This window comes from Oncorhynchus kisutch, linkage group LG4, assembly GCF_002021735.2.
Source record: "Oncorhynchus kisutch isolate 150728-3 linkage group LG4, Okis_V2, whole genome shotgun sequence".
NCBI classification, from domain to species: Eukaryota; Metazoa; Chordata; class Actinopteri; order Salmoniformes; family Salmonidae; genus Oncorhynchus; species Oncorhynchus kisutch.
This window is the reverse complement of record NC_034177.2, coordinates 66,137,394-66,153,301: the sequence shown is the minus strand read 5'-3', so window position 1 is coordinate 66,153,301 and position 15,908 is coordinate 66,137,394. Positions and strand designations below refer to the sequence as shown.

At 42.1% G+C, this 15,908-nt stretch overlaps 1 protein-coding gene across 1 annotated transcript in view; it reads left to right on the top strand.

Annotated features, from left to right (window-relative positions):
- LOC109888961 (PDZ and LIM domain protein 7-like) overlaps positions 1-15,908 on the top strand; it is a 63,184-nt gene that overhangs the window by 17,530 nt on the left and 29,746 nt on the right. Inside the window, exons 2-3 of the mRNA XM_031821801.1 lie at positions 3,577-3,728; positions 15,347-15,422. Of these exons, the coding sequence (XP_031677661.1) occupies positions 3,577-3,728; positions 15,347-15,422 (228 nt within the window). The remainder of the gene's footprint in view (positions 1-3,576; positions 3,729-15,346; positions 15,423-15,908) is intronic.

Sequence of the window (15,908 nt, the reverse complement as noted above, 5' to 3'; positions counted from 1 at the left end):
ACCAGCTAGTTGTAGGCTGTCTTGCACGTGCCTAGTGACAACTGAGCTCCCCAGGGAGATACAGACAGGGACTTGTTTCCCAAAATGCACAGCTGAAAAGCCCCCCTGGATGTAACTGATTAGTGGAGACATTTCAACAACACACTCAAACGGGTCTGCAACAGTGTGTGATTACTCAATTATTTGTATTTTTGGTAAACAGCTGAGGGATGGGGCAGGAGAAATGTAACCACTCTCAAACTCATAGACAGTTATAAGTTATATTCTTAAAAACTTCTATGGCTATATATCATTCATTTAACAGTCCATAAATGGTTGTAGCAATCACAGATACTAAACCCCTTAATGCTAAAGTTTACTTTGATTTTGAAATCTTATTTGCACTTCTCTGAAGTCAGTGCCCATTCACGTCTCCATTTTCTGTGCTCATTTGCATTTCTATCTTCTCTGTGAAGTCGGTGCCCATTCATCTTGGCTTCCGAGTGGCGCAGCGGTCTAAGGCACTGCATCTCAGTGCAAGAGGTGTCACTACAGTCCCTGGTTCGAATTCAGGCTGAATCACATCCGGACGTGATTGGGAGTCCCATTGGGCGCGGCACAATTGGCCCAGCATCTTCCGGGTTTGGCTGGGGTAGGCCGTCATTGTGAATAAGATTTTTTCTTAAACTGACTTGCCTAGTTTAATAAAGGTTCAATAAAATAAATAAAAATCTCATTCTAATGAATGAAGTGAGTCTCGGTCTACAGCCGACTCACTCTCTTCACTTTGATGAAAGTGCACACAGACCCTATTGTTGCAATGTTATTCCATGTTCTTTTAACAGTAATAATGAATAAGCCACCCTGACTTTCATTTTCCACTCAAGGGATTTAGTCAGTTAGATTGCTTTATGAGAGCTCTCTCACTTCTCTCGCTCTTTTATTCCTCTCTTCCTGAATGATGGAAATTATTGCGGGAATGTGAAAAGTGAGTAAGTAAGAAATGTCAGGCAGTTTGAACAGGAAGCAGCCAATTACTGATGGGGATAAAGACCATGAGATTAGGTGAGGTAAGGGTTTTTATCAGGAGGGATATTTTGGGGCGAGGGTGGTTTTTATAAATGAGGGCAGATGGTGTCAAAACTGGAGGGTTAAAGAATAAAAATAAATAAAACCCTGCCTCTGATAAATCGGCTAATGAGTGGTCTGGAAGCCTCCCCATCCTTTCTCCCCTAGTTTCATCATTAAATGGTGGAAATTACAGATAGTTTCCAGTGTACTAATGATCCTGGGCACTTAATTAGATGTTTCCTGGTTTGTTCGGAGGCATGAATCGCATTGGTGACTACGCTAACACTTCATTTAGATTAGTCTGTAGAGCACCTACAGATGGCGAATCATTAACATTTCAACTAACTACACTACATGACCAAAAGTATGTGGATACCTGCTCGTCGAACATCTCATTCCAACATAATGGGTATTAATATGGAGTTGGTCCCTGCCTTTGCTGCTATAACAGCCCCCACTCTTCTGGGAAGGCTTTCCCCTAGATGTTGGAACATTGCTGCGGGGACAGATTCATCTGTCGGACTGCCAGATGGTGAAGCGTGATTCATCACTCCAGAGAACGCGTTCCCACTGCTCCAGAGTCCAATGGCGGTGAGCTTTACACCACTCCAGCCGAGCGCATGGTGATCTTAGGCTTGTGTGCGGCTGCTCGGCCATGGAAACCCATTTCATGAAGCTCCCGACGAGCAATTATTTTGCTGACGTTGCTTCCAGAGGCAGTTTGGAACTTCTGTGGCCTACCACTTTGCGGCTGAGCCGTTGTTGCTGTGGCTGGGTGGTAGCCTAGTGGTCAAGAGGTTGGGCCAGTAAATGAAAGGTTGCTGGTTCGAATCCTGAAGCTGACTAGATGAAATCTGCCGATGTGCCCTTGAGCTAGGTACTTAACCCTAATTGCTCTGCATAAGAGCATCTGCTAAATGACAAAAATTATTTTGTTTTTTTAAATGCTCAGAGACGTTTCCAATTCCCAATAACAACACAGTTGACCGGGTCTAGCAGGGCAGAAATTTGATGAACTGACTTGTTGGAAAGGTGGCATCCTATGATGATGCCACGTTGAAAGTCACTGAGCTCTTCAGTAAGGCCATTCTACTGCCAATGTTTTGTCTATGGAGATTGCATGGCTGTGTGCTTTTATACACCTGTCAGCAACAGGTGTGGCTGAAATAGCAGAGTCCACTAATTTCAAGGTATGTCCATATACTTTTGTGTATATATAGTGTATCTACTAACCCTAACCTTAACCCTTATCCTAACCCTAAACGTAACCCTTATTCTGAACCGAACCATAGCACGCAGTTGATTATCAACAGATAGTTTGGTGATAGTATGACCATGTATTGAGCATCTACAGATGGACTTTCTGGACTATCCAAATAAAGTGTGACCGTGATTACTGATGAACTGATCGTCCAAGTTCAGTCTTCTACACCCATAATAACATACTGTACTACAACTGAGATAATGTAATAATCACAGAATATTCCGCATGTTAGGTTATGTAGTCAGCTGTCAAAGATTAGACATGGAGGCCTGCCTGTACACTTGTGTCCTCAGTGTAAACGGGTTGTCGGGCTCCACCTGACTGTGACTGGGAGGAGGCTTTGCACCTCTGAGAGACTTAAGCCGAGCCCTACGTGACAGGCAGCTCACTCATAACACCATTGATCAATTCCATTCCTATTTCATTGACCTAAGATATTTACTTCTCTGCTGTGATTAAGTGGTAGTAAATAAGGCATACTTTTATGACTGTTGAATACCAACTATCAATCACTTACAACTGATAGAGACATACCCCAAGCGACTTACAGCTGTAATCGCAGCAAAAGGTGGCGCTACAAAGTATTAACTTAAAGGGGCTGAATAATTTTGCACGCCCAATTTTTCAGTTTTTAATTTGTTAAAAAAGTTTGAAATATCCAATAAATGTCGTTCCACTTCATGATTGTGTCCCACTTGTTGTTGATTCTTCACAAAAAAAATACAGTTTTATATCTTTATGTTTGAAGCCTGAAATGTGGCAAAAGGTCGCAAAGTTCAAGGGGGGCGAATACTTTCGCAAGGCACTGTACGTCATGTATTTTCAGGTAGAGGAAGTCCTGCAATGCAACTGATTTTATCCCTCTCGTGCGTTGTCTCTCATTCAACAAGCTCTTAGTGTCTGCTCCACACAGACCGAGACCGTGCAAGTAAACGGGCGGACCATGGATTATGGTCATTGTAGTTAATCACCAAATTTTTTCCACTGAACTATGTAGAATATTGGCCTGTTGGAAACTACAACTCCTTACTAAATTTCAAAGTTCGGGGTTGATCTAATTTCTCTCTATAGAAACTGACCATCAAGCTCACAGAATAAAACAGAACAAAATGTTATTATAATAATTGAACTGATGTCTGTCAATTAGCTGTTTTTTGTATTTTACTTTTTTATGTTTAGACATTTTGGTTAATCGCTTAGCACTAGTTTCCATTTGACAAAGCACATTATGATTGACCTATGTGTGTGCTGACCGTCCACAGATCACCCCAGGGAGTAAGGCACAGCAAGGCAACCTGATCCAGGGTGACATCATCGTGGCCATCGACGGGGTCAGCACTGAAGGCATGACCCACCTAGAGGCCCAGAACAAGATCAAGTCTGCCAGCTTCAACCTGGCCCTCACCATGCAGAAGTATGTCATACACACACACACACACACACACACTCCTCTCACGCCAACTCTTATAGTGGCATAATTGATGATCAGACAGAGATATTAGCTGTCATTTTAAACACGCACAGGGAGACAGAGTGGGCTGCCTCAGATCTTTTTAGAGGTAGAGATGTGGCCTTTCTGTCATCTGAGGATTGAGGAGAGAGGGAATGTATGGAGGGAGGGAATTGAAATAGTAATATTTTTTACACCTGTTGTCCTGGTTAAAACTAGAGAACCAAAGATGGATTTGGTATACTTTTATCATGGGATATACATCAATTCGATTATACTTTTTTTTCCTCTGACACAAGTGTGCTCCCCATTGAAATAACCAGAAGTGCACTCATTTTTTTTGTCAATGTTACTATAGGAAAAAGAAAATCAGTGGAACAATATTATTAGCATGCAGCATCGGTCTGTGGACCATGCTTAAATTGATTTAGTTTGGAACAAATGCTTGTGTACAGACACATATCTCACAGCAAAACCTAAGTATTTTACCCATCTACCAATAGGTTCCCTTGTTTGCTAGGCATTGGAAAACCTCCATGGTCTTTGTGGTTGAATATATGTTTGAAATTCACTGCTCAACTGAGGGACCTTACAATTATCTGCATGTGTGGAGTTCAGAGATGAAGTAGTCATTCAAAAATCATGTTAAACTCTATTATTGCATACAGGGTGAGTCCATGCAACTTATTATGTGACTTGTTGAGATCAAATTTTACTGCTGAAATTTAGGCTTGCCATAACAAAGGAGTTGACTGAAGACATATCAGCTTTTCATTTTTTATTAATTTGTAAAATAATTCGAAAAACTTTATTCCACTTCGACATTATGTTGTATTGTGTGTAGGCCAATGACATTTTTTTGTTTGTTGTAAAATTCATTTTCAATTCAGGCTGTAACAACAAAATGAAGAAGTCAAGGGGTGTGAATTATTTCTGAAGGCACTGTATGTGTTGTAGTTGTTTTAAGTTTAAACTGAAAACATTTTTACCATCCTGAAAAATTCTTATTTTTGGGGAGAGTGGTGGCAATAATTTAGCAGAGAAGGCCCGTCACTGCAAAATGAATATACAGTTGAAGTCGGAAGTTTACATACACTTAGGTTGGAGTCATTAAAACTTGTTTTTCAACCACTCCACAAATTTCTTGTGAACAAACTATATTTTTGGCAAGTCAGTTAGGACATCTACTTTGTGCAAGACACAAGTCATTTTTCCAACAATTGTTTACAGACAGATTATGTCATTCATAATTCACTGTATCACAATTCCAGCGGGTAAGAAGTTTACATACACTAAGTTGACAGTGACTTTAAACAGCTTGGAAAACTCCATAAAATGATGTCATGGCTTCAGAAGCTTCTGATAGGCTAATTGACATAATTTGAGTCAGTTGTAGGTGTACCTGTGGATGTATTTCAAGGCCTACCTTCAAACTCAGTGCCTCTTTGCTTGACATCATGGGAAAATCAAAAGAAATCAGCCAAGACCTCAGAGAAAAATTGTAGACCTCCACAAGTCTGGTTCATCCTTGGGAGCAATTTCCAAATGCCTGAAGGTACCACGTTCATCTGTACAAACAATAGTACGCAAGTATAAACACCATGGGACCAAACAGCTGTCATACCGCTTGGGAAGAAGACGCATTCTGTCTCCTAGAGATGAACATACTTTGGTGCGAAAAAGTGCAAATCAATCCCAGAACAACAGCAAAGGCCCTTGTGAAGATGCTGGAGGAAACATGTACAAAAGTAACTATATACACGGTAAAACGAGTCCTATATCAACATAACCTGAAAGGCCGTTCAGCAAGGAAGAAGCCACTGCTCCAAAACTGCCAGACTACGGTTTGCAACTGCACATGGGGACAAAGATCGGACTTTTTGGAGAAATGTCCTCTGGTCTGATGAAACAAAAATAGAAATGTTTGGCCATATTGACCATCGTTATGTTTAGAGGGAAAAGGGGGAGGCTTGCAAGCCGAAGAACACCATCCCAACTGTGAAGCACGGGGGTGGCAGCATCATGTTGTGGGGTGCTTCGCTGCAGGAGGGACTGGTGCACTTCACAAAATAGTTGGCATCATGAGGATGGATATATTGAAGCAACATCTCAAGACATCAGTCAGGAAGTTAAAGCTTGGTTGCAAATGGGTCTTCCAAATGGACAATGACCCCAAGCATACTTCCAAAGTTGTGTCAAAATGGCTTAAGGACAACAAAGTCAAGGTATTGGAGTGGCCATCACAAAGCCCTGACCTCAATCCCATAGAACATTTGTGGGCAGAACTGAAAAAGCGTGTGTGAGCAAGAACAAACCTGACTCTGTCAGGAAGAATGGGCCAAAATTCACCCCTTATTGTGGGAAGCTTGTGGAAGGCTACCCGAAACGTTTGACCCAAGTTAAACAATTTAAAGGCAATGCTACCAAATACTAATTGAGCGAATGCAAACTTCTGACCCACTGGGATTGTGATGAAAGAAATAAAAGCTGAAATAAATCATTCTTTATACTATTATTCTGACATTTCACATTCTTAAAATAAAGTGGTAATCCTAACTGACCTAAAACAGGGAATTTTTACTAGGATTAAATGTCAGAAATGGTGAAAAACTGACTTTAAATGTATTTGGCTAAGGTTTATGTAAACTTCCGACTTCAACTGTAGGTGAAACCATGCGTCCTTAATAGTGTCCCATGTCGTCTTTTCATTCATTTGAATCTGCTTTGCTGCAAGGCGTGACTACTGCTGATTCACCACCTGCCGTTTAAACTACGGCAAACACAGTGGATGCCTTCAATTACTTACACGTGCACACACATGACTTCCAAGGTTGCAGAGACCAGATAAAGTGCTAATGAAAAAAGGCACCGCAATATAGCTGTAGTGTGCATGTGTGATATGAATGCTTCCTATATCAAACAATCAGCCAATTACATCCTAATGATAGACTGCTGAATGTCTAGGGTGAGATGTTAGCACTGGCGGACTTGCCATTGGGCAGAAGAGACAATTGCCTAAGGCCTCACATCATCAAGGGGCTAGAGGTGCCGCCAGGCTCTGCTCGAGGCATAATACATAAAGAATCCCCATCAAAATCTGTTTAAGATATCTCTATCTTCTTCTATCAATCCCCCGCATCCGCCGATATCAGCCTTCTGCATTTGCGGTGGAAGGTGGCAGAGCTACAGAGGTGTTTGTCAGACCAGGAGACATCTCAAAAATCTGTCTTCTCACTAAAACGTCTGTAGCGTCCGAATGCTAATAAGCCGGTACCGAGCCGAAACATTTCTAGAAGTGAATAGCGCATTTCCATGTTCAAGGTATACAGGTAATTCCACGGTAAAATAAGCTTTCTTATATCACTCGGATATAGGACTAATACTTCAAAACATACTTCCTTTTGATAAACATCTTGACTATCAGTTATTCATTGTGTTTCTTTGGGCTAATAGCAGTAAGGCCAAATTCAATGTTTCAACATAATTTTTTTCTATATAATTTTTTATACATACAGGGGTCTTACAATTCTGAATCAAATGGCTAAATTATCCTTGGTATGACAATCTTAAAACAATTCCATATGCTAGCTACGTCACGTCACCTCCCTTGGAAGTCTAAAGAATTTTGTATTGCAAAAACTTTTAAGAATGGTCCGCTGACTCCCAGCGACAAAATTTTGATTGGATGCTACATTTCAAGAACCTTTCTACCACATGCCTGTTGGTGCTACGCGTTATGTTTGTCACTGTTTTCAGACAGGGATTGACACATTTTGCAGAGAGTTGTTCCGTATGCTAGTTTGCACCATTGCAGAAAATGGACGAAAAGCTTAATTGTGTTTTGTCAGAAGTGTGCTCTATACACAATCGGCATACATCAACATATTTTGATGGGGTTTTAATCTGCGATTTCCCGGCCATCCTCACCATAGACTGTAAAAAAGAATCGTCACGCACTGTTGCACCTATGACACTAATCTAGTGAGCACTATTGGTGCTCCGCCCAAGCAAGGCATTTGATTGGTTTGACGTGTAGTGAGGTGTCACTGATTTACACTGGGACCCACCCATTTTTTAAGCTATTTTTCTGCCATGAACTAGGCAAGCCTTGTTCTTGACATTGCTAGCTTAGTAGAAACCCAGCCTCGGGCCCTTAGACTCTAGGGGGATACAATACGCATTTCTGTAGTAAAAAGACCGGTGCTGCTGATAATACTGTCATCTTTGTCGAGGCAGAGGATATATGTGTAGCCCATGTATCTGATGCTGTCTGGCCAAAAAGAGTATGGCATGTCATACCTTTTTTATATATATATATTTTGTCTATACAGCATCAGATACAGTGGGGCAAAAAAGTATTTAGTCAGCCACCAATTGTGCAAGTTCTCCCACTTAAAAATATGAGAGAGGCCTGTAATTTTCATCATAGGTACACTTCAACTATGACAGACAAAATTTGAAAAAGAAATCCAGAAAATCACATTGTAGGATTTTTTATGAATTTATTTGCAAATTATGGTGGAAAATAAGTATTTGGTCAATAACAAAAGTTTATCTCAATACTTTGTTATATACCCTTTGTTGGCAATGACAGAGGTCAAACGTTTTCTGTAAGTCTTCACAAGGTTTTCACACACTGTTGCTGGTATTTTGGCTCATTCCTCCATGCAGATCTCCTATAGAGCAGTGATGTTTTGGGGCTGTTGCTGGGCAACACGGACTTTCAACTCCCTCCAAAGATTTTCTATGGGGTTGAGATCTGGAGACTGGCTAGGCCACTCCAGGACCTTGAAATGCTTCTTACGAAGCCACTCCTTCGTTGCCCGGGCGGTGTGTTTGGGATCATTGTCATGCTGAAAGACCCAGCAACGTTTCATCTTCAATGCCCTTGCTGATGGAAGGAGGTTTTCACTCACAATCTCACGATACATGGCCCCATTCATTCTTTCCTTTACCCAGATCAGTCGTCCTGGTCCCTTTGCAGAAAAACAGCCCCAAAGCATGATGTTTCCACCCCCATGCTTCACAGTAGGTATGGTGTTCTTTGGATGCAACTCAGCATTCTTTGTCCTCCAAACACGACGAGTTGAGTTTTTACCAAAAAGTTCTATTTTGGTTTCATCTGACCATATGACATTCTCCCAATCTTCTTCTGGATCATCCAAATGCTCTCTAGCAAACTTCAGACGGGCCTGGACATGTACTGGCTTAAGCAGGGGGACACGTCTGGCACTGCAGGAATAGAGTTCCTGGCGGCGTAGTGTGTTACTGATGGTAGGCTTTGTTACTTTGGTCCCAGCTCTCTGCAGGTCATTCACTCGGTCCCCCCGTGTGGTTCTGGGATTTTGTTCACCATTCTTGTGATCATTTTGACCCCATGGGGTGAGATCTTGCGTGGAGCCCCAGATCGAGGGAGATTATCAGTGGTCTTGTATGTTTTCCATTTCCTAATAATTGCTCCCACAGTTGATTTCTTCAAACCAAGATGCTTACCTATTGCAGATTCAGTCTTCCCAGCCTGGTGCAGGTCTACAATTTTGTTTCTGGTGTCCTTTGACAGCTCTTTGGTCTCTCCATAGTGGAGTTTGGAGTGTGACTGTTTGAGGTTGTGGACAGGTGTCTTTTATACTGATAACAAGTTCAAACAAGTGCCATTAATACAGGTAACGAGTGGAGGACAGAGGAGCCTCTTAAAGAAGAAGTTACAGAAGTCTGTGAGAGCCAGAAATCTTGCTTGTTTGTAGGTGACCAAATACTTATTTTCCACCATAATTTGATAATAAATTCATAAAAAATCCTACAATGTGATTTTCTGGATTTTTTTCTTCTCATTTTGTCTGTCATAGTTGAAGTGTACCTATGATGAAAATTACAGGCCTCTCTCATCTTTTTAAGTGGGAGAACTTGCACAATTGGTGGCTGACTAAATACTTTTTTGCCCCACTGTACATGGGATTCGTATAGTAAGACAGAGGGGCGCTGTTTCGCTCACCTGGAAGCTTTCTCGGTTGAGGTAGTTTCATCCACTTGCGAATTGAACGAAAGAACACACGTGCACTCATCGGATGCTGGAATTATTTTGGCTAAATGAAACGGTAGTGATTTGTTTGACAATCAGATGACAACATCATGAGTGGTTGTGTTCATGGCACATTTACAGTTAAATTACGTCTCAACTATAAAACCCATTTCAAAAATCACAAAGGAGTGGCGGGGAGGGTAGGGTTGGGTTGGCACTCTCTGGTTAATCATTAGTGATGGGCCAGTTTCTCGAACTCTAGCCCTTTTCACTTTCTATCACTTTATTATAATTTGAATAACTTCCCTGACTCTGACAGACTAATCAAAATGGATTCTATAAGGCAATAGCCTTCGTCACTACAGTGAATGGGTCGCTGAAATGAAGACTATGTTGGGGTCCAGGGTGACATTTCCTTTCAACCTACCATCTCATAACTGTTTTATTTTTTATTTTTACCATTTTTAACTCTGGTATTAATTCTTTGTTGTGTTTGAGGGCTCTCTAAGTCTGCTGGCAGTGTTGTTGTTACACAAACCTTTGAAGGCTAAGTCCCTGAATGCACCCCTACATAAAACCAGACAGTGTCTGTCCTTTAGAGATCCTATTCAATTACATGTTATTCTTATTCCTAATCCGATTGGCCTGTCCTTTGTCAGAGGGGGGCAGTGAAAAGGTCAAGGCACTTTATTTTCTCTGTTTCATCTCCAAGTCAATTAGCAAAGTGACAGGCTACGGTATTTATCATGACAGATGGGTATTACATTGGACACTCTCCCTCTTACCGGACTGTAACCCTTAGCTAGGCTTCACAAACGTCTCCCTATCTCGTGGCTCTTTGGTAGCTGTTTGTACTGCTTTTACCCTGTCTTTTAACTGGCTGAACAACTAACTCACTCAGGTCAGGGGTTAAATCATGCTAGGTCTCACTTTTTAATCCCCACTGACTCTACCTCTACTTTATTTTGGGAGATTTGTGTTTGTTCACCTCAGACCAGAGGTGCCTGATAGTTTGTTTTCCATTTGGACACTCAGAGGAGCCACAAATGGCCTGCGCTCTGCTTTGGAACGTGACAATTTACTTAAGAGTCACTCCCAGCCATCTCTGCACTGTGGTAGATGTCAAGAGTCTGAGTCGGGCTGCTCTCAGTAACAGTGTTTTACACTCGGGGCCAATTCGGTTTGTCTCATTACACATGTCAAAGGAATGTGGTGATTCCTTGTTTTGATGGGTATATTATACAAGCACACACATACAGTACAGTACATTTTTAAGAAGAGGTTGTTTCCGTTATAGTGGGGGGGTTTGAGTAGGGTCCTAAGTGTCCCTCCAATCTCCTCACATCTGCACCTGCTCCTCAACTTCAACCCCCCCCCCTGTACTCCGCCCACTCCGGCTTGCACAGCTGAGACCCACCACAACCACCCCAACCTCCCCTCAACCTCCCCTCATCTCCTGTGGTTCCACAGGCTGCTTTTCATCAGCCGTCTGATTGTTATAAAACGGGGAGGAAAGGCTGGCATAGGCTGGATTGATGAAGTGCTTGTCCTCTCCCTGGTTGATTGATTCAAGGAGGCACTCCGCCGTGCCTTTCTAGAGCTTGTCATCGTTTCTCCTCTTCCTCAATTTTTCTTCTCCCTTTTCCCAAGAAACACTTTTCCTCTTGTTTAGTTTTTCTTTTGCCGAAAAAAAACAACAACTGTCAGAGAGAGCTTGTTTTAAAAAATGGGTTGAAAACAAACTCTCACCACCAGACAGAGAAGAATCCCGCTCGGATAAGAGGAGGGTGTTGTGGATGGATCTGACCTCTGCTTGTATAATGTGTGGAGATGTGAGAGCAGTGCATAAACAGGGGAGGCATGCCAGGTTCACTGTGTCTTCCACCATATGGAAGGAACCTGCACCAGATAGTCCTTTAATCCTCAAATGATGGGTTCCTCAAAACGACCTTAATCTTCTCATACTGCTGTGTGCAATACCAATAAATATACTCCCGAAATCAATCAAGAGAGGTTTATCTGCGGTTCAGTCGGTCATAGAAAAAGGAGCTTAAAAAGGAGCCGCTTCACCCCCTCTACTCTGTTTGCGTACTGTGGGAGATTAGCAGTGGGGAGGTCAACCCTCTGTCTTTAACACTCTTCAGGTCAGCAGGGCACTGCTATTCCACAGTGCCTTGCGGTCCAGTGCTGCCACGTGTTGAGGTGATGGTGTGTGAGCCTGAAGTAATGCCTTAAGGAAGGTCACTCATAACGACGTCAACCAAATAAACAATGTGTCAGTATTTCTACATGGGCTATTGTGGCTTTCATTTCCAACAGCACAAGAACAGCGTATTAGTGTGCATAAGACTAAGAGCTATAAAGACAAGTGAAGACAGTCAAGAGTTGATGAGCAATGCAGGTAGTCAAACACATGAAGCATCTATTATAAATGTGCATTTTGTCAGTGTTTTTTCACCCCTTACATTCTGAAGCCATTCTAATCCAATGCCAAAACCTTTTGGTAAATTGGAACTTTTGGTAAGAACACTCAGTCGTCAGGTCATTGAATCCTTTTCTTTGTGCTCAATTTGTTTGCCAGAGCCATTTGGGCCTTTTGTGTAGTAGGCCGACAGAGGCCAAAAGGCCAGAGAATTCTTTCAAAAAACGGCATTGAATTCTGCCCTACAATACAAATGGATTATGTCAGTGTCATTTTTTTCTGCAGCTCAGAAATCCTTATTTAGCATTCATGTAATTTCTCACCAGCCACTTTAATGTAACACAGTTAACGGCTACTTCGGTTTGTCCATATATATATATTGAACCTTTATTTAACTACGCAAGTCAGTTAAGAACAAATTCTTATTTACAATGACAGCTTACCCCAGACGAAGCTGGGCCAATTGTGCGCCGCCCTATGGGACTCCCAATCATGTCCAGTTGTGATACAGCCTGGATTCGAATCAGGATGTCTGTAGGGACGCCTCTAGCACTGAGATGCAGTGACTTAGACCGCTGCGCCACTGATTATACCTTTAGAAGCCAGACATGTCTATCTTTATACACTGAACAAAAATAAATGCAACATGTAAGGTATTGGTCCCATGTTTCATGAGCTGAAATAAAAGATCCCAGAAATGTTCAATAGGCAAAAAAAGCATATTTCTCAGATTGTGCACAAATTTGTTTACATCTGTTTGTGAGCATTTCTCCTTTTCCAAGATATTCCATATCAAGAAGACGATTCAACAGCATGATCATTACACAGGTGCACCTTGTGCTGGTGAAAAAAATAAGGCACATCTAAAATGTGCAGTTGTCACAACACAATGCAACAGATGTCTCACGTTTTGAGGAAGCGTGCAATTGGCATGCTGACTGCAGGAATTTCCACCAGAGCTTTTGGCAGAAAATGTAATGTTCATTTCTCTACCATAAGCCACCTCCAACATCGTTTTAGAGGATTTGGCAGTACGTCCAACCGGCCTCACAGCCGCAGACCACGTGTATGGCGTTGTGTGGGTGAGCGGTTTGCTGATGTCAATGTTGTGAACAGAGTGACACCTGGTGGAGGTGGGGTTATGGTATGGGCAGGCTGTTTTCAACTCTCTAGAGACAGCAGGAGTGGTAGAGATACTCTTAATGATCGGCTATGAAAAGCCAACTGACATTTACTCCTGAGGTGCTGACTTGCTGCACCCTCGACAACTACTGTGATTATTATTATTTGACCATGCTGGTCATTTATTAACATTTGAACATTTTGGCCATGTTCTGTTATAATCTCCACCCGGCACAGCCAGAAGAGGACTGGCCACCCCTCATAGCCTGGTTCCTCTCTAGGTTTCTTCCTAGGTTCTGGCCTTTCTAGGGAGTTTCCCAGCCACCGTGCTTCTACACCTGCATTGGGGTTTTAGGCTGGGTTTCTGTACAGCACTTTGAGATATCAGCTGATGTATGAAGGGCTATATAAATACATTTGATAAGCTACGGACAACGAACACAATTGCATTTTATCGATGGCAATTTCAATGCACAAAAATACCGCGACGAGATCCTGAGGCCCATTGTGAAACCCATTTTATATGTGACCAACAGATGCATATCTTTATTCCCAGTCATGTGAAATCCATAGATTAGGGGTTGCATGTTGTATTCATATTTTTGTTCAGTATAAATAACCACTATTTGGATTTACCACTGTACGGCACAGAACAACACAATGCAGAGATTTAACAACCTTCTACAATGAAGACTTAAAACACTGGACACTTACAATATGCACTTACTAATTTATTTGAAGTTAGGAAACCTCGTCCTCAACTGTCACATAACACTGTGTGTTATGCGTCATCTGTGTGCATTGTGCTGGAATGTCAATAAGGAAATAAATGAATGTGTCCTTCAAGATGCATTCGGGGCTTGATAAGTGCAGAAAGGCAAGCACTAGTCTTGACTCACTCAAACGATGAAGCACCCACATACTGTTTTCTTTCCATTTCACTTGTGTATCTGAACTTGACCAACAGTGTTAAAACCGAACGTTCTCAACCCATGAGCCTGAGCATACTCTTATACCACCTCCATAGATCTAGGTCAGGGTCTACAACGAGTACGGTTCACTCCAAAAGGGGTTTTCGGCTGTCCACATAGGAGAACCCTTTTTGGTTCCAAGTAGAACCGTTTTTGGTTCAAGGCTGGGTTGAAGATGGGAAGGGGAAGACAATGAAGTAATTCCAATTGGAAGTGTTAGAAAATAAACAAATTCATGGAACCAACATTGATATCCTTCTAGCGCCTTTTTCTAATTAGCAGTGCTGGTCCCAAAGAGTTATGGAATATTCAAATCCTCTTGTCTTAACCTAAATATTTTGAACCTAGGTTCAATGTAGAACCCTTTAGAATATCATGTACTCTCTGTGGAATGGATTCTACATGGAACCCGAAAGGGTTCTACCTAAAACCAAAAAGTGTTCTCCTATGGGGACAGCCCGAAGAACCCTTTTAGGTTGTTAGATAACCTTTTTTTCTAAGAGTGTAGACAAACAACATCGGGGATCAATCTCTGAAGTATTCTGTTAAAATTCACCTTATTCTCTGACTTAGACCCCACCTCATTGTTGTTTCAAGTAAACATTAGCTGTGCGAACAATATGGTGGATTGACTCGTGCTGAGCTTGGAGAATATACATTTTCTCGTCTAAAATTGTATGGAATTGACTTTATTCTGGCTCTGGAATCTATGTTCTGTTCTTGTTGATATGGCTCACCACCACTTATGATAAGGAGGGTACACCGTTTGTATCCGAGTGGTCTGTGAAGGTTTCAGGTTTAGCCTAGCTCTCTGTGGGCCTCTCTCTGGGACTGACCTTTTTGCTCCTTGTATCCAAGTAGTAATGGGCTTGTTGTACACTGGTCTTTCTCCGGTAGACTTTGCCTCTCTCGATCTCTCTCATAAACCATGAAAAAGCTTTCAGTGCAGAACATCTTTCTGGCAGCCACTTGTTATGTGGTAGAATTCCAAGTCACACTCTAATAACTGTAACATCTTCTAATGTGTCTGTTTTTTGTTTTGCTGCAGGTCAAAGCGCCCATTTCCACTTTCCACATCCACCCAAAGAATGGATTCTCCCATGCAACAGATCCCTCACCAGAAGGTAAGCATGACCGGAGCCAGCAACACTCTGTTCAGTCTCCCTCTCCCAACATATTCAGCACACCGAATGCTACGTTTTCATACTTCCCTAGTTGTAGAATTTGTTGCCTGCACTTATAAATAAAAGATAAACACACTCTTCAGTCACACTCATATGGGATCGAAGTGGTTTGAGGACTTTCAGTGAAACCACTTCTTCCTTCCAGACCGGAGGCTTCATAGGGAGCTTCAGGAGGCTCCATGCAAAGTTCCTCAATTAGGGGTGTCAGGAGCCATAGAGGCAGCACAGCACATCCAGCTCTGAGGTCTATAAGAACCGCCCTGGGCCGTGCTGGGCTGATCCGCTCAGGCACTGTCTATGTTGTCTGTCACTGCCCTCTACTGGTGATACTGGGGACAATGCAGCACCCTCCCTGCCTTCCAAGTTTAAGTTCAAACAGCTATATTTTTGAGTATCATATAGTACCTTTTGCGTTGTTCTCTCTGA